A 20,024-nucleotide genomic window follows, 5' to 3' on the forward strand; every position below is an offset into this window, starting at 1 on the left:
AATGAGATGGTCTGAGAATATCAAGGCAAAAAATGTACCCTGACTCCCCAAAGCCTCTCATCTATAACAACTGGTTGTGTATTTGTTGGTTAACCCTTTCCATACTGTAGCATTTTGTCTGTCCAATCCTGTAAATTCTAACATTTAATTTCAAAATGTGCTAATACTTTGAAAGTTCTCTTGAAAATAAGACAGAGAGCAACATATCAAAGGTCTTCTTAGGCTGATTTTATACTTAATCTCCATTAGCTGCAAACCTTAATCCTGATTTTGAGATTTTACATAAAAATTATTTCAGAATTCTTTCACACTTTCTGTAAATGAGCAAGTCGCATTTTACTTGCTACATATAAAACCTCGGAATTCTCCAATAAATCTATGTCAAGTTGTCTATTAGGAGTCACGATCTTGGAATAGAAGATTTATTACCTTCTTCCAAAAAGCAGTGAAATCTTGCACGTGCACTATCGTTTTACCATCTGATGGCACCTCAGGGTTGCAATGTGATATCTCATCAAGTAGTAGAAATGTCTACAGAAAAAGGAGAAACAGATTGTTTAAACTGCAGGAACAAGTCACAAACAAATACAATTGCTTCCTGGAATTTGCAATAAAAAAATTTTATACAGCCTACGTACCATTTTGCCAACTGTATTTACATACTAAATAATATATAGAATAATACTATTATTACAGCATATAGTATATGCGATCATATAGTATATATAGTATGCAGAGTATTTTATATACATATGTATGTGTGTATATAAATGATGTATTTAAAGTGTATATAAATATTTTATATGTAAACACATAGATATATAAAGAGTTCCTGGCCAAGAGGAAAATTGTAACTTGCTCAACAAGTGTATAGTTTGCCCTTAAGGAGAAAATATGGCTCCAAACTCCAACACTTTTAGAACTTGGACATTTTTATTGTTTTACTTTTGTGTTCCTAACAACAAACAGGGGAGCTGGTAGGAAATGATTCCACAAATATTTACTGAATCCCACCAGGTGCCAAGCACCACGCGACACTGCGAGGAACACAGGGAGGAAGGCCGTTCCCAGGCCTGCAGGAATCAGGGGGCACAGGACAGGCTGGGACACAAGACCAACAGCAGAGACTCTGAACAAAACCCCGGCTCCTCCTGTTTTGGGTCAAGACCTTTACCTGCACACGCAAGTACACTCTGCTTTCCTCCTCACGCGTGTTAAACCCATATCACAGCTCGTCATAACTATCACGTGTCACTGTTCTAAAAATAACATGCTCTTATTCAGTTTCTATCTCTTGAAAAATCTTTTACAAGCATCTTTTCACAATCACTGTCTCTTCTCAGTCAACACCCTCTCTCCTTGACAGCAGGAATGGTGGCATCTCCCACTTCTGCTGTTTTCCACACCCCTTAGCAGCTATTCAATGGAATTTAGCTGAATAAACCAAGTCCTGTGAACCACTACAAAGCTAACATAATCATATACAGGAAAACTCCCTCTTTCCCTGCAAATCCTACACATAACTCAATGAGAAAAGCCACAGTGGTGCAGACATTGAGTAAACAACTGAGACCACCCCCACTGCCCACCCTGCCTCAAAGAACTGTGAACATGTGGCAGAGACTGTCCTCAAAATCTGCTCTCATTCTTCTGTGGTAACAAACCCTGGATTTTAGCCGGCATGTGGCAGCCTGGAAGGAGACCCTCTCTCTCCAGCCTCCCGAACAGATAGGTACAGCCACGTGACTAGATCCAGGACAGTGGAAAATGACAACATCCAGGACCTTCATCCACCCCACGGCCTGGGCCTTGGAGGCTGCCAGCTGGGTCAAGGCCACATGCAGGGGAGTAACAAGAAAGAGTCTGGGTCCCTAACACCATGAGGACCATACTAGCCATGGAGCTTGTTATGGGGTGAATTGTATCCCTGTAAAAAGATATGCTTAAGTCCTACCTCAAAATATGACTTTATTTGGAAATAGGGTTATTGCAGATGTAACCAATTAAGGTGAGACCACAGTGGAGGAGGGTGGGCCTTGAATCCAATATGATTGCTGCCCTTATAAGAAGAGAGACACAGAGACAGACACACAGAAAACAGCCACTTGATGATGGAGACAGGCTGGAGTGACGGCAGTTACAAGCCAAGAAAGCCAAGGTTTGCCTGCAACCACCGGAAGCTAGAAGAGGCGAGGAAGGCTTCCCACTTACAGGATGCAGAGGGATGGTGACCCTGCTGACTTCAGACTTCTAGCCTCCAGGACTGAGGAACAATACATTTCTGTGGTTTTAAGCACCTGGTTTGTGATACTTTGTTACTGCAGCCCCAAGAAACTAATACAAAGCCTTACAAGGATTCTTTCAGGAAAGAAAAACAAACTACCCGTGTAAGCAGGTTTAACCTGGGTAATTCTAGGATCCACAGGCAAACTGAATCCTAAACAACACAGGGGGCAACAGAAACAAGACTTTGAGGATATTTGAGAAAGAAAACAACACATAAATACTAACCTAGTACCCTAAACATCATAAACACCCTTCGGGTCCTTGACATCCTTCTCTATCATGCCCCAAAGTCACAAAAGTGATTGCAAAATCCTACTTCAAAAAACTGATAGAAACTGAAAGTGAAAACCTGCTTCTGTGCAGGAAAAGAAGACGGGATCCTTGCATTTCTCTCAAAGACCCGCTGGCAGGAGATGCAATCCTCTCGTTCCCTCCTCCTCTCATCCAGGCTCACTGAGAACCTGAACACTGGGCATGGCTACCCCTACCCGCCCTAAGCCTGTGTGCAGCAGCGGGCAGGATGGACGGACGGTGGTCTGAGGACTCCGCTGCAGGCTTTCAACCACCACAGCCTGAGCTCTCTCTCCACATGGCCTCCCCCATTGTCAGCCACTCATCAGCTCTTGCCTGTTCTGTCACAGTTCATCTCTCTCCCAATTCTTCTTTCCTCTTGAAACAACATAATTTCAGAATCTCACTATTAATCGTTTCAAATAACGACACAACTTTTTTTTTCTGGTTCATTCCCCAGCCCTCCCAACACCACTGAACCTATACCAACTCTACTCCATCCTGATCTCTTCACAACACCTCTGAGAATGTCCACCACACTTAACACCCTCCAGTGACCTATCAGCACCTAAGTCCACACTTCCCAAGTGGCCTCTGCCTGGATGCCCTGAGTATTAATGCCATGTATCCTTCTGGGCCCAACTCAAATACTAATCTTACTGGGAACCAGTTCAGGACATCCCCGGATGGCACTGTCCTCCCTACCTCTGAATCCCCATAGGGATGTTAAGTCACATAGAGGGGAGACACTATGTCATTCCTGCACTTACATAGTCCCAACTCCAACTAAAGACCGAGCCTTGCACAGCGTCGGCCCATCGTGGGCATCAGCTAAGGGAAGGAACAGACTGTAGGGCTGGTTCCAACCAGTCCAACCACTGACTGCATGGCTACCGCCTTACATAGTCTGAGCTAACACAGCAACAAGCAAAAGGTTATACACGTATGTTATACATTTCGTCTAGACAGAAATTCCAATTTCAGCTTAAGCATGTTACCAAGACAAAAAACTTAATACTCAGTGTGTTCATAGTAGAATAGAAATTCGTCAGTCAGAAAGAAAGAAAGGAAGGAAGGAAGGAAGGAAGGAAGGAAAAGAAAGAAAGGAAGGAAGAAAGAAAAGGAAAGAAAGGAAGGGGAAAGAAAAAGGAAAGGAAAGGAAAGGAAAGGAAAGGAAAGGAAAGGAAAGGAAAGGAAAGGAAAAAGTTATGCCCTAAGCGAGGGATTAAATCTATTGAGCAGTTGTCCACAAATAATAAATCTGAGTGGGGAAAGACGTCACGATCTTCCAGGGGTTAAGGGAGACTCCATTCAACACATGACCAGCTTGTGAAGGTGCCAGAAGAGCTGCGTGCATTTTTCTCCAGGACTCAGGCTGATGGAGGAGCTGAAATTAAATTGCTATTAGACCCATGAAGTGCAGACCCAGGAAAGGTCATGCAGGAAAGTATCAACATCAGAACTGCAGCTAAAAAGACTGACTTCCGAGTGGCTGGGAGCGGAAACCCTAAGCAGTTCTGTGAACTGTATAACCTCAGAGACACATGTCACTGGATATAAAAGTCACTGAAGACTTTCCGTGCTTTGAAGTTAAGATATTTACAATCCTGTTGGAGTCATTCAATGCCAAGACCTTCAGTCCTCTTTCCTTACTAAGAGAAAACTAAAGGGACTTCTTGAACCTATAACGTCATAATAAATCACTCAGTTTCTGTACATGGAAAAAGGAAATGGAAAAGCATGTGTGAAGAAGAAGACACAAAACTATGAGGCCCACGTGTAGGTCTGCCTCGTGGGTAGGGACTATCGCACCCCCTCCACGGTGGGCAGGGGTGGTGGTTTCCCTCTTAAGGCTTCCAGACATGACCTGAGTGGAAATCCTGGGAGATGGCCCATCCCGTCTACTGAGTGCCAGGCTGCAGAAGGCAGTGGAAACTTAACAGCACACTGTGTGCTAAACTCTATGTACCCACCACGCCTCCAGCCCATCTATGGTCAAATCTCACCCAGTTCTGATCACCTGGTCAGTGAACTCAGCTGACCTTTTACTCCACTCCTGCTGCTATTTTCACCTTATAATTGGGCATTAACACATCTATATGAGAGGCAAGGAAAGGAAGAAAAGTGGACATTTGATCATTGCCTATTACCTGTTAGATAACAGGAAAGGAGGCTGAATCAGGCCAGTGGCTGGTCGGTGGGGTGGGTCTTACAGCAAACACAGACATTGCAAAAGGGTCTCAGAATTCAAAACTAAGTCCGTGCTCTTCACCTCCCCAGATTTGGTCCTCTTCCAGTATTCCTTATTTTAGCGAATCCAGGAGATTTTGCAGCCTGAGAACCCAAAGCAGCCCAAGATCCACCTGTCCCCTCCCCCCATACCCAACTTAAGACCTGCCCTGGTGGCTCTCAAATCTGGCCCAGTCTCTCTATTTCACCCCAAACCAACTACATCATCTCATCCCTGGACTATGTATTGCATTAGCCTCCTGACCCGTCTCCCTGCCTCTGCTCTGGGTCCCCACCCCACCTCCCTGGCCCCTTCCCCAGGCTGCAGCCAGGGTGAGCTCTGAGACTAAAAACCTTAATGTTACCTGTAGGGTCCTCTACAGTCCCATGCTCAGGCCTCCAGTCTCTCTATGCTGTAGCCTCAGACATTCTGTTTCCTCAAATGCATGGATCCCCTTCTTGTGCACTAAAAGCCTGTGTCACATCACCATCCCCAGGAAACTGCAAACCCTCAGCCTCACACCTCCCCCATCCCCACACACATAATTCTCCAGGTAACTTCCTCAGCCTTCCCAGGAAGAACTACATCCAAAATTATGCCAGTGATTCTGCCAAAGCACCTCATGTCACCTCGGACTTTTCCTTCCAAGGTCTAATGACACAGACACACAAGCACATCCACAGTGAGTTTCACTATTTGATTCTTTATTGACCCCCTACTCGATGAAACACAAACTCCAAGCAGGAAGGATTTCTCTGCATTTGCTTCTCTGCCTTTGTACACATGCATCTAGCCTGAGCCAGGCATCAGGTAGGTCCACAGTTATTTTGTGCAGCAAGTGACTGGAAGAATTTTCAAATTTGACCCTGAAAAGTCTAGCATAAACCAAGAAAGTTTTTTTTTTTCTCAACTGGCTTTAGTCTTAACAAGATCCTAGCATCTTTTATATTTGCTAAGGTATATTTTGGGTTTGTTTGCTTTTTTCGACAACTAGAGCAATGTTTCCAAAATGTGACTTATTTTCGGGTACACAAGGGCACTTACTAAAGACATAGATCCCTTGGGCAACCTAGTGAATCAGTTAAGAATCTGCCTGCCAATGCAGGGGACCCAGGTTCAATCCCTGGTCCAGGAAGATCCCACATGCTACAGAACAACTAAGCCTGTGCGCCACGACTACTGAGCCTGCGCTCTAGAGCCCACAAACCACAACTATTGATCCTGAGTTCCAAAATCACTGAAGCCTGTGTGCCTAGAGCCCATGCTCCACAACAAGAGGAGCCACCACAATGAGAAACCCACGTACCACAAGGAAGAGTAGCCCCTGCTCTCTGCAACTAGAGAAAGCCTGCGCTCAGCAATGAAGACCCAACACAGTCAAATACATAAATTTTAAAATTTTAAAGTTTTAAAATTTTTTAAATTTTAAAAATAGTTATTCCAAGGTGTGATCATTTAGTTTCAATAAGCACTCCAGGTGATTCTCGTGAATTACAGAACAGAATTTTTTTGAAGGTTGTACAAACTATATGGGCTGAAGAAGTGTCTGTGGTCTAAAAGAAAAAAAAAAAATTTTCACCAATAACTTCTACCCACCAGGAAGCAGTCTGCCACACTCACACCAACCCTTCTCACCACTCTCATTCTCAGGCATTTGTCCCACTGTTACTGAAAACAACTACTGCCCACAGATCTCTCAATTCCTAGACCACCTTCCTGCCAGACACTTTATGTACATGAGGGAAGATTCTGCCCAAATCAAAGGTGCTTCCTTCATCAGGAGACAAAGCAGCTTGACAAAATCAGTGCCAGGAAAATTCAAAGTTCTCCCCAGGTCATAATGTTAATGTCACTGCACACACCTACAAGGGAAGGAATTTCAAGCCTCAGACAGTGCAGGTGCATTTTGGTGGAAAAGAAATAAAAAATCCTACCCAATATTTGAGCGCAATTCCCTGAAAACCTTCTGCAGGACTCCTTTTGTGGTACAGTCCTTGGTGCATCACATAATCCACCAGAGAATAATAGCTATCACTTTTCCACTAAAACCAGGCTTCATGGTTAGGCATTTGCAGGAGCCCAGACATGATGGAGCTGGATGGTTCCTTCAGCTGCACATTTTCTGAGCACCTGCTATTTGGGAGGAGTATGAAGATGAAGGAGGCACTGTACCCGCCCTTTAGATAAGTCTGCAGTTCAGGGAGGGAAAGAAACCCACAGACACATGGCTTACTGAGGACAAAGTCACATCCAGGAGCTCAAAGGAACAGATGGGGATTCAGGAGGGTGTGATGGTTAATTTTATGTCAGCTTGGCTAAACCACAGTCCTCAGACACTTGCTCAAATACATGTTACAGTGAAAGTATTTTTTAGATGAGGTCAACATTTAGTCAGTAGACTCTGAGTAAAGCAGATTATCCTCCATCATGTGGGTGGGCCTCATCCAATTAGTCAAAGGCCTCAGGAGAAAGAAGACTGACCAACTCCAAAGAGGAGGGAATTCTGTCTCAAGACCACCTTCTGACTAGAGATGCATTTTACCATAAAGCCTCATGGTATTGATCTTTTGTTTCATGACAGCCAGCAAGACAGTCAGACTAAGTTTGTTAACAAAATATGATTGAGTGTTTCTAATCGTCCACAAGGCCCAAGAGCCCAGCCCAGGAGCCAGGCCAGCAGAGTCTACATGAACACCAGGCTGTGCAGGGACAGCTCCTCTCTTTAGAGAGCAGGTCCACCAAGTCCAGTCGGGCTGGTCTGAGATACACAGATGGACACACAGAACAAGAGGAAGATTCAGACCTATTCCCACTCTGGATAGGATCCAGCTCCCCTGGGGTGAGACCCCTCCCCAAGGCCCGATGTTGCAGGAAGGCCTAACTCCAGTCCGCTCCCTCCCCCTGCATTTCTCCAGCTTCTAGTGCAGGTCGGGCCACCCTGGGCCTCTGTGGGGTCCCAGCCGTTTCCTGTAACTGTTGTTTCAGTCCATCCAGTATTTATTTGATTCCCATGATGTGTTCAACATGAGCCAGGCACTAACGGACTACCAGATACAGTCTGCTGTGAAGGGGCTTAGAATACTCCTGGGGAGTCAGGATCACCCCACTTGACATGATGCTGGGTGGTGCGGGACTGGTCATGCACATAAATGGAAGCCCTAGATCAGCATGAACAAAAGTGCTGGGAGAGGGTCATGGGGCTGCTACAGGCTCAGCCGCATTTGCTTAAATCAAGGACAGAAGAGAAGGCAGCCCAGGGAGCTGAACAGAGTGAGCAAAGACCAAAAGGAGGGATGAATGTGGCAGGTCACAGACAGCCTCTCTTCCCCGCCAGAGTCGAGGGTCCTGAGCTGGGAAACAAATGAGCGGCCAGTGGAGCCAAGATTTTAAAATTTTGATTCTGCAAGAAACAGGGAATCTTTAAAGGTCTTCAGAGTAAGACTAGATGATCAGAACACTTAAGGAGATATTCCACATGCCAGTGGTACTAAGAAGGCAATGTAACAATGGTTTAAAAAACCAGGCTTTGGGCAGAATCCTAGTTCTGTCACTTGCAAGCTATATGAGGATGGGTGAGCTATTTCGCCTGATATAGGAACCTGTTTCCTTATCTGTAAAGTGGGGACACTCATGTTTATCCCATTCAATTGTTGTCAGGATTAAATGAGATGACCTGTAAAGGCTTCAGGAGCACCCAGACCACACAGCGAGCTCTGGTGGCAGCGACTGAAGACAGCAGCTACGGCAGTAACAATAACAAAACCACAGCAGCACAACACACGTGTGAAGCCTCCATCTGGACAGGTTACCATGTGACCTCAGAACATTCCTCCAATCCAAGGATATTCCTAAATGTTCTCTTTCAAGATGTGAGAGCTTCATAAAAGACATTTGATTGAACTGCATGGACTACCCCTTAACAGGGTTGCTAGAAGCTCCCATCAGAAAGAACGATAAACTCAGGAGACCAGAACTGACCCCGTATGACTCATATGTCTTATGGGTAATAGTTTTTTATAGTATAGAAACTTCATCACAAAAAAAATCTCAGCTGTTATGGCAAGACTGAAAAATAAAATATAATCACACCCAGAGTTATCTAACTTCACTAGAGATTTATTCCTGGCTTGTCCATCACTGTGGAGAGGTAGGAACAAAACAGATCAGATTTTTCATAAAGTCCAGACACTCAAGTTCATGCCCAGGCCGGCTGACAGAGCCTATTTATCATGTGAGACCTATTCATAAACACAGGAATACTGAAGCATCTGCTGTGTGCCAAGCCCTTATCTTGGTGATGTAAATTATTTGCCCCTGGCAATTCAGGGACATTTAGGAAAAGGAGGTAGTGGATATAGAGGAAATCACAGATTTGAAAGGCAGAGGGCAGCCAGAGAGAGAGGATTAAGCAGGAAGTGAAAAGAGGACAGGGAGGAAACGGCAGATGCAAAAGGCCTGCTCAGACATCAACAAGCAAAACATCTATGGAGGAAACAATGCATGTTTAAACACAGAGAACCAGGTGAACCTTGGACCCTTCTCCTGCCCAAGGAACAGGGACCTCTCAGCAATTTCTTTCCCTCCCAGCCCAGAGAAGAATCCTATTCACCCCAGGACTGAACACAGTTACTACCTAGCCATTCAAGTTAGCACAAGAGATGAAATTTGTGTGCTTCTTCTGCTTTCAGTCATTTTAATTGCCCTGCAATCATCACTTTAGATCAAGAACCCTGTGCCACAGCTATTTATACTACAGCCCATAAATGAGTAGGAAACTCATATTCATAATGCACTCTACCTAAGAAGAGAGGGGAGTATGTAAGACATTTTGGAATGACAATCAGCTTTGGCACTGAAAGAGTTAAACCTCATCTAACAGGAACACAGTGACACCAAGTAAAAGGAGGCATTTTACTTAAAATCCACCTACAACTTCAAAAATTATTTGTCACCAAACCTTGATTCTTTGGATGCTGACGACTGCCTCTGACACCTTCTCCACGGCCATGGGGAAGTAGAGGGTGCCCGTCAACCGCACAGCCTCGTACAGCGTCACCACCACAAACATTTGGCTGGCTGTGATCATGTTGCCAAGGAGCTCATTGGTGATGAAGGTGACAAAGACCATGACTTTGCTTACAGCGAAAAATGATGCCAAATTCACTCCTCTAAGGTAGGAAATTTTCAGAATCTTGGAAATTTCTTTCCTGGAAAAAAGAGTAGGAAATAGATTTTAAAAGAAGCATCAACATCCAAGACATGAATTCAAGTGCCCTGTGTGAGTGGCCCCTTTCTAGGGAGTGGATGCAGATTAAGATAAACCATCCCGGTGAATGGTACTCTTGCTGGCATTGGCCTAGTTGAAAACAGGCAAGCTGAGCCAATTACAGCCCTCGTTCTATACGTTTGGGATGGTGCACTAATGATTTGTTCACTTTAATAAAGACAGATTTTGGTAAAGTAAAAAAAAAAAAAAAAAGATAAACCATCCCTCACGTCATGCAGACACTACACAGTGCACACCCAGGGGTCTGCCCGACACAAGGACCACACCCTGCATCACCACCTCACTCTCCAACTAAATGGAGGCTAAATGTCACACTTTTAAACATTCTGGGTCAATCAGACTGGGTTTGAACATTCATTCAACAAGCATTCGTAACCACAAGTCCTGTGCTGGGCTCCTCACTGATGACAGAAAGACACAGTCCGTCCCCTCCAGGAGCTCATGAACTTGTGGGGGAAGAGAATAAACCACCCCAAAACTGTGAGACACCAAGACATTAGACAGAGGAGCCAGCGCAGCCCCCACGGAGCACAGAGCAGAGGCGTGTGACTTGGAGCAGTGGAGTCAGAGCAAGTCACAGGCATGGGGAACCTGAGAAGATGAGCGGGAGTCAGTCAGGCCTGGCGGAGGCCAGAGAAGAAGGAAGATGGGAGTGTATTCCCAGCAGAGGGAGGGGCCCACAAAGGTGCAAGGTAAGAGGTGACAGGGAGCTCCCGGAGAATCCTAAGGGCCCTGTGCTGGAGTATAAACACTCACCAGATATTTAAAAGAAAGATAAAAAAATTTTACAAACATTAAGCAAAGCAAAAAAACAAAACAAAAAAAACAGTGCTTTTATGGCGGTATGTGGAATGAATAACACTGATTCATTTGGCCTGATACAGGTAGACCCAGTCTTTACAATCCCCCCAGTTGTGCTATTTAGCATAAATGACAGTTTTGGTTCAAATGTCATTGTCTCAAATACTCACATCTTAGAATCATTGTTTATTTGGGATTTGTGGTATTAGGAAATATTTGGAATTTCATTTTGGTATAAATAAGCAGCACATATTTTTCTCCTTTAACAAGATGGTAAATGGAAAAGCAGGTTAAAATTACATACTCCCCTAGTCTACCTAATCTTCCTGCCACATGTGGGGGGGTGTGGATAGTATTTGAGTTTGCTGTAATGAGAAATCTTGGTAAGACCTATAAATTCATTCAGTAAAACAGGAAATAGAAAAGTACAAAAATACGGTTTGATATACATAAAAAACATACCTTCTCAAGTGGGTTATAAGGTCTTCAAAAGACTTTTCCCAAGCATACATTTTTATTGTTTTGATGCTGGTTATAACTTCACTCAAGGTCCTGATCCTGTCGTCTGTGAAAGCTGCGGTCTTACTCCTAAGGGGACAGATGTGAGAGAGGAGCTCTAGTGACCACAGCCCAGCTTTCCTTATCAGGAACATCAGCAGCCCAGCCCGAGACCAGGGATCAAATGATCCCCTACAGCTCTTTTGTGCTGACAATACAGGCAGGTCCTACTCAAAGAACAAATGGAGAAAGACTTCAATTAGGAAGTCAACCATTCAGCCCCATTCAAGAAGTAACTTGGAGAACTTGCAGTATTGACTAAAGAAGACCTGAAATGAGTCAGATATAAAGCATCTGCTGAAGGAGGTCATAGCTGGGTAGGAAGGCACGAATCTAACAGGAAGACAGTGGCTGAGCTGTAATAAAATAGGAGTGAAGTGCTGGGGAGCAGAAAAGATGGGGCTGTGAATTCCCCTGGGAAAGGAGAGAAAGAAAAGCTTCAGAGACCTGGTAGCATCAGAACAGGGCCTCAAAGGATAAGGAACATGTCTCCACAGCAAAGAGAGGAAAGGAAATTCCAAGTAGAGAAATACACCACACATAGAAGTGCTCACACACATGCAAAGAACTCAATGAGCCTCAAACGGCACAAAATCTCCATCATCCGACAACCCGGACCATGACCCAAACTCCAACCCTCTGGGACCTGTTTTAGGTCTAACTCATCACCATCAGGCTCTGCATCACCAGCCACTTTTCTATCACATACGCTGCTGGGAATGTGGGGCTTTATAAATACATAATTAATTAACATCAGCCTTGCCCTTTGGTCGCTTATAACAATGAAAACACTGAATTGAAAACAAGACACAAACATACATACCTGAAAAAGCTCTAACACAAGCATAACAAAAATATATGCAGCTAGAAAAGGGCCTAAAAAATTATTACTATTTAATAATGTTTAAAAAACTTGGACATAGATATATTCTGCTTAAGGACAATCTACTTATTCAGCTACGGTGCCTGAAAAGCTAGCTGTGAGGAAAGAGCAAATGCCGTCACCTTTCCTGTTGCAAGATCAGCCTTCAGCTTAAGGCTGGAGCCTCCACTGGATAAGTCTGAAGGGTCTACAACACATGCAAAGAAGAGACCAGAGAAGGCATGTTTCTGTTTGTTTTTAAACAAAAGTGTCGGGCAGACGGTAGATGTTACCAATTACAGTTTTTAAACCAGCGTTACTCTTACCGGAGTGATGAAAACAGCTTCCCGATGCAGCTTTGCAAAAGCAGAAGAATAATTAGAACCGCCATCCCGGCAAGACACGATATTCCTGTTTCCATCCAGAGCAGGGCGGTCACTGTGATAGCCTGCAGTGGTCCCACCCACAGAAAGTGCAAGGATATCGTTACCTTAAAAGAAAAAGACAAAGCCTTCTTAGGACTGTATGAAAACATAACCAGTAAGGACACAGTATAGAAACAATCTCCTCTGAAAGAACAGACATGAACCTACACAGACACGATCTCAATGGTCTTAAACCTCCTAAAGCAGAAGCCTAAGCATCCGCCCCAGATGAAGCTGCTCCGGGGCCGCACAGAGCTGGCTCCAGGGATGCCCAGGAAGCAGACCAGCAGCCTCGGGAGGAAGATGAAGATGACAATGTTGTCCCCCCCCATAGAGGAGCTAAGGGCTTCCCCAAACTCTCTCTGCCCCAAAATTCAGCCCCCATTTTCCCTGGGGCTCTCTGGCACCCCAGGAAAGCCTATATTATGTACCTGCCATACTCTCCAGTAATTATCTGTGTATTTACCTCCCTGACAGGCTGTGGCTTCTCCAGGGCAGAAACTGAGCCTTATCCATCCCTGAAACTGAGGACGGGCCTTACTTCATGTTTGATGAATGAATAATTCAAAGGGATCTAGTGCAAAACAGATCTGACCAACAGCCTCAACACCCTGGATCATGTGATCTATTCATAAGGTAAGTACAAAAAAAGCATGTGATGGGACAGCAGAGAGTAGCTTGTGTCTGGCTAGGGACCACCCACTTGGCATTATTTATCAAAGGCTCCCTATGCAGCAGGCACCATTCAGGGCACAGGAAATAAAACAATCCCTGTGACCAGGCCTTCATCATCCAGAGGAGGAGGAAGACAGTTCAGCCAGCAACACAAATACAGCGTGCCAAGAAGGGCCCCTCCAGGAGGACCCTTAGGGACACTAACCAAGCTGCACAAGAACAACACTGCCTATTTATTATTGGAGTATGGTGCAGGCAACATTAGAAAAACAAAACTCTCATCTATAGGACAACATATATAATTACATCTAAGCTGTACACAGAAGAAATAAGAGCTGGATAAAAAGATTCTGCCTTACATCCTCAACAGAATTCTGGCCGATGCCAAACCTAGCACCTGGCATCCCAATAAGCTAAACCCAGTAAGAAGGACAGGAAATGGAAAAGGATCCCTCAGGGGCAGCTTACCTGATCCAACTTGTTCACGTCATTGGACAGCAGGTTGACTACCTGGCCTGTGGTGGTCTTGCCTATGGCCAAGCTACTCAGGCGAAGGGCCTGAAATATAAGAAAGAAACAGAAAACTGGATTCCTATGGTGATACCAAGTCGCTCTTAGAACATAACAAAATGGAGCAGGTTTTCATGGGGTCTTGAGTGGTGTCAGGGTGAGCAGGATGACCCCTGACAGCAGGGCTCCAGGGACCCACGTTTATCCTTCAACTCCTCAATGTGGCGGCAGTCACACCCACAAGGACAGCAAAGGGAACAATAGGAGGTAGAAGCAAAATCCCCCACCCTGTTTCTCAATGAACTTGCACATGCCCAAAAGATAAAGGGATGTAAGTTTAGATTTAAGAGCCAACCAAAATAATTTTGAGCCAACTTAGGTGAGAGTGGGGAGGCTGCCTGAAGGAACAAGATTGGGAGACTTGGACTATAAATGTGGAATCAGTCATTAATTCCATGTATGACATCATTTAAACACTTTGGTCTTGGTCTCCTCATCCTGAAATGAATGAGTATAATGTTCACAGCACTGTTCCTGTGAGGAACCTGTATTCTTAGTGCCAGTCTGCTGACTTTTACCAAAAACACACAACCTGCCTTGCACAATGCTTATATTTGGTAAAAAGTTCTGAAAAATATTCTAGAGATATGAGGAACCTGAAGAGGCCACCATGAGCTCTTTCAACAGATCACCAATTGGAGCCACACATCCAAACAAAATGTCATAGTTCACAAAAACTTTTCATTTACTCATCACATTAAACAGAATAATCACTGATCAAGTGGGAATGTAAAATGATATAAGCACAATGCAAGAGAGTATGGAAGTTCCTCAAAATATTAAACGTAAAGTTAGCATATAGCACAGCGATTCCGCTTCCGGGAATGTACTCCAAAGACCTGAAAGCGTGGACTTAAATAGACATTTGTACAATATCTGTGTTCACAGCAGCATTATTCACAAGAGTCAAAAGTGGAAACAACCCAAATGTCCACTGACAGATGAATGGAAACACAAAATGTTGTAGTTACCTATGATGGGATATTACTCAGCCTTAAGAAGGAATTAAATTCTGACACCTGTTATGACATGGATGAACCTTGAAGACACTGTGTTACATGACATAAGCCAGACACAAAATGACAAACATTGTGTGATTCCACATCTACGAGGCACCTAGAGTAGTCAGATTCATAGAGAGAAGAAGTAGAGGGTGATGGCTGAGGGGAGGGGGCTGGGGAGTTGGTGTTTAATGGGTGCAGAGGATCAGTTTCGGAAGAAGGAAAAGTTCACATAGTGGTGATGGCTGCACAACAATGTAAATGTGCTTAATATTAACTAAACACTGCACTTAAAAGAGTTAAAATGGTACATTTTATGTTGTGTGTATTTTACCACAATTTTTAAAAAATCAATCATCGAAAGCCAAAAGTAATTTTAACAAAGTTATAGAGAGGTAAATAAATGACAAGTCATTTTTATATATGATACATCCCACGAGATCATTCAAAATTATAAACAAGCTTAGCACCCATTCCATTTCTAACACCCAACCTGATTTCTTCCCAGGACCAGGGATTAGCAGGTAGGTCTGAACATAAAACAAATATTCAGAGGGGCCTTCCAGAGCTGCTCTGCAGCACCAGCTTTTCCTCTAAGGAATCAGCCCACCTGTAACCCTCAAAAAAGGGTCTTATTTCCTCACCTCAGCAGGATCCTAGAAGCAAGGCTGGGCATGAAGAAACTGGTCTTTCCCATGTTTCTGGAAGTTCAGGTTATGTCTCTGGTTTAACCCCAACAATACCTGACTTCATAAAGGGACAATTCTCTTAGCCTAATCCAGCCAGCAAATTAATGGCTGTGAGAGATGTTTACATTCACATAAGCAAATGTGCCAGGTCAGATCAGGTTTCCCAAAGGCGATGTTTCAAAGAGTTAGTGGGACGGGAAAGCAAAACAGGTGGACAATGGCTCAGCTGTGCAGCAAAGCACGAGCTTTGACTGAACCATCTCCTCACACCTAACTTAAGGTTTTCACAGGGCAGTTCTGGTGAAATATCCTGTGTGTTTATGGGACCTAACTGGGATCTGAAAGACAAACATTTAGCTAACTTGTGGGAAAGTCTGAGTATTCATCCAAAAAACAGTAGAAGGTGCAACAGAATAACACAGATAACAATGATTGGCAAAGAAGACCCCTGACTAGAGTGTACGGGGGGCACTGATGTTATTCAGACGTCACCCAGGAGGAAACCAGCTCAAGGGCTGGAGCCACACAGACAGTGAGATGCCAGGCCCCCGGGTCCACACAGCCCTGAGACTAACAAGACTCTGCTCAAGGAAAGAGGAGAAGAAGCCATCTCCCATTTTGCCGAGAGAAGTATCCCCTTTGGTGTACCTCAAAAGCTGGTACGAGAGTGTAAAGCAATTATATTCCAATAAAGAGCTTAAAAAAAAAAGAAAAAAGAAAAGTATCCCAAGAAACAGAAGCTCTAGATAAGTAGCAAATACGGAAAGGAAGCAATACTTTCCATTTAAATTGTTCAGTTTTATCTTTGATGAGGATTTTATTTGTTAAATAATAAACATTGTATGTGTTTAAGGTTACAACATGATGTTCTGATATAAATACACACTGGGAACTGGCTACTGTAGTAAAACCACTTAACATATCCATCACCTCACATAGTTATCCTATTTTTAAAATTTTTATTTTATATTGGGGAATAGTTGATTAACAATGTTGTGTTAGTTTCAGATATACAACAAAGTGATTCAGTTATACATATACATGTATCTATTCATTTTCAAATTCTTTTCCCATTTAGGTTATTACAGAATAGTGAGCAGTTCCCTGTGCTATACAGTAGGTTCTTGTTGGTTATGTATTTTAAACACAGTAGTGTGTATATGACAAACCCAAACTCCCAGTTTATCCCTCCCACCCACCTTTCCCCTTTGGTAACCATAAGTTTGTCTTCTAAGTCTGTGAGTCTGTTTTGTAAAAAAATTCACTTGTATCATTTTTTTTCACTTCTGCATAAAAGCGATATATGCTATTTATGTTTCTCTACCTGACTTACTTCACTAAGTATGATGATTTCCAGGTTCAATCATGTTGCTGCAAATGGCATAATTTCATTCTTTTTGATGAGTGAGTCATATTCCATTGTATACATGTGGCACATCTTCTTTATCCACTCATTAGTCAGTGGACATTTAGGTTGCATCCATGTGTTGGCTATTGTAAACAGCGCTGCAATGAATATTCGGGTGCACGTATCTTGTCAAATCATGTTCTTCTCCAGATATATGCACAGGAGTGAGACTGCTGGGTCATATGGTACCTCTATTTTTAGTTTTTTAAGGAACCTCCATACTGTTCTCCATAATGGTTTTACCAATTTACATTGCCACCAGCAGTGTAGGAGGGTTCCCTTCTCTCCACACACTCGCCAGCATTTATTGTTTGTACACTTTTTAATGATGGCCATTCTGACTAGTGTGAGGTGATATCTCGTATTCTTGATTTGCATATCTCTAATAATTAGCAATGTTGAACATCTTTTCTTGTGCCTCTTGGCTATCTGTCTTCTTTGGAGAAATGTCTGTTTATGTCTTCTGTCCATTTTTTTGATTGGGTTATTTGGTTTTTTGATATTGAGCTGCATAAGTTGTTTGTACACTTTGGATTAATCCCTTCTCAGTTGCATCATTTGCAAATTACAAGGGTGAGTCAAAAATTATCTACACTCTGGCTGTAGACTTTATTTTAATTAAACTTTAGAAAAGACAAATACATCATTTTTTCACATAATCTGATTACTTTTCAAACCACTTTGTCCATCTGTCAACAAGCTTTCGTATTCCCTCATTAAAAAATGTTTTATGCTGAGCTGCGAGCCATGATTGCACTGCTTTCTTCAATTCATCAGAAGTGAACCTTCATCCTTGCAGGGCTGCTCTCAGGGGAGCAAACAGGTGAAAGTCCAATGGAGCAAGATCAGGACTATAGGGAGGATGCTTTTAACACCTCAAAATGAAGTTTTTTGCACAATACTGACAGTGTGGGCAGAAGTGTGCAGACGTGCACACCTTCTGACCACAAAAAACCAATCACTACACGCTGCTCTTCTGTTGTGCAAATCACAAGTGGGGCATCCAGTTTTGCTCACACCACAGTTACAAATGAACTGATGTAACATGTTCACACCTGCACAGCAGTGACTGGGAAGACAGGAACCTCAAATGGAAAGCACTGATAAGAGACTGTGGCCAACAGAAGTTTTAATGTACCCAGAGTGCAGATAATTTTTGACTCACCCACAAACGTTCTCCCATTCTGTGGGTTGTCCTTTTGTTCTGTTTATGGTTTCCTTTGTTGTGCAAGAACTTTTGAGTATAATTAGGTCCTATTTGTTTAGTTTTGTTTCTATTTCCATTACTCTCAGAGAGGGATTGAAAAAGATGTTGCTGTGATCTATGTCAAAGTGTGTTCTTCCTATGTTTTCCTCTAAGCATTTTATAATATCAAGTATTACATTTAGGTCTTTCATTCATTTTGCATTTATTTTTATGTATGGTGTTAAAGAATGTTCTAATTTCATTCTTTTACATGTAGCTGTCCAGTTTTCCCAGCACCATTTATTGAAGATACTGTCTTTCCTCCATTGTACAGTCCTGCCTCCTTTGTCATAGATTAATTGAACATAGGTGTGTGGCTTTATTTCTTGGCTTTCTATCCTGTTCCCTTCACCTATATTTCTGTTTTTGCCCCACAATCATATTCTTTTCATATCTGTAGCTTTGTAGTATAGTCTGAAGTCAAGGAGCCTGATTCCCCCAGCTCAGTTTTTCTTTCCCAAGATAGCTTTGGCTATTCAGGGTCTTTTGTGTCTCCATACAAATTTCAAAATGTTTTATTCTAGTTCTGTGAAAAATGCCATTGGTAATTTGATAGGGATTGCGTTGAATCTGTACATTGCCTTGGGTAGTATAGTCATTTTGACAATATTAATACTTCCAATTTGAGGACCTGGTATATCTTCCATCTGATTGTGTCATCCTCAATTTCTTTTATCAGTATCTTATAGTTTTTGGAGTACAGGTCTTTCGCCTCCTTAGGTAGGTTTATTCTTAGGTATTTTATTTTTTGTTGCAATGGTGAATGGGATTGTTTACTTAATTACTCTTTCTGAGCTTACATTCTTAGTGTATAGAAATGCCACAGATTTCTGTGTATTAATTTTTGTCTTACAACTTTATTGAATTCCTGATGAGCCCTTACTTTTATGGTAGCATCTTTAGGATTTTCTATGTATACCATCATGTTATCTGCAAACAGTGACAATTTTATTTCTTCTTTTCCAATCTGGATTCCACTTATTTCTTTTTCTTCTCCAACTACCATGGCTAGGAATTCCAAAACTATGTTGAGTAAAAGTGGCAAGAGTGGACATCCTTGTCTTGCTCCTGATTTCAGAGGAAATGCTTTCAGCTTTTCACTGTTGAGTGTGATGTTTTCTGTAGCTTTGTCATCAATGGACTTTATTATGTTGAGGTATGTTCCTCTGTGCCCACTTTCTGATGACTTTCTATCATAAATGGGTGGTGAGTTTTGTGGAAAAGCTTTTTCTGCATCTACTGAGATAATCACATGGTTTTTATCCTTCAATTTGTTGGTGTGGTGTATCACACTGATTTCAGGATGTTGAAAAATTCTTGCATCCCTGGGATAAATCACACTTGATCATGGTTTATGATTCTTTTAATATATTGTTGGATTCTGTTTGCCATCATTTTGTTGAGGATTTTTTCACCTAGGTTCATCAGTGATATTGGCCTGTAATTTTCTTTTCTTCTGGTTTTGTCTGGTTTTGGTATCAGGGTGATGATGGCCTCATAATATGAGTTTGGGAGTGTTCCTTCCCCTGCAATTTTTTGGAATAGTTTGAGAAGGATCGGTGTTAGCTCTTCTCTAAATGTTTGATAGAATTCACCTGTGAAGCCATTGGGTCCTGGACTTTTGTTTGTTGGGAGATTTAAAATAACAGTTTTAATTTCAGTACTTGTGATTGGTCTGCTAATAATTTCTACTTC

At 42.7% G+C, this 20,024-nt stretch overlaps 1 protein-coding gene across 1 annotated transcript in view; it reads right to left on the minus strand.

The window, feature by feature from the left end:
* The window catches only part of LOC130835707 (ATP-binding cassette sub-family C member 4-like), a 159,268-nt gene that overhangs the window by 116,806 nt on the left and 22,438 nt on the right, over positions 1-20,024 (minus strand). The window contains exons 5-9 of the mRNA XM_057707455.1: positions 13,884-13,973; positions 12,642-12,805; positions 11,358-11,483; positions 9,765-10,014; positions 430-531 (exon numbers count right to left, since the gene is read on the minus strand). Of these exons, the coding sequence (XP_057563438.1) occupies positions 430-531; positions 9,765-10,014; positions 11,358-11,483; positions 12,642-12,805; positions 13,884-13,973 (732 nt within the window). The remainder of the gene's footprint in view (positions 1-429; positions 532-9,764; positions 10,015-11,357; positions 11,484-12,641; positions 12,806-13,883; positions 13,974-20,024) is intronic.

This window comes from Hippopotamus amphibius, chromosome 14 (genome assembly GCF_030028045.1).
Source record: "Hippopotamus amphibius kiboko isolate mHipAmp2 chromosome 14, mHipAmp2.hap2, whole genome shotgun sequence".
Taxonomy (NCBI): domain Eukaryota; kingdom Metazoa; phylum Chordata; class Mammalia; order Artiodactyla; family Hippopotamidae; genus Hippopotamus; species Hippopotamus amphibius.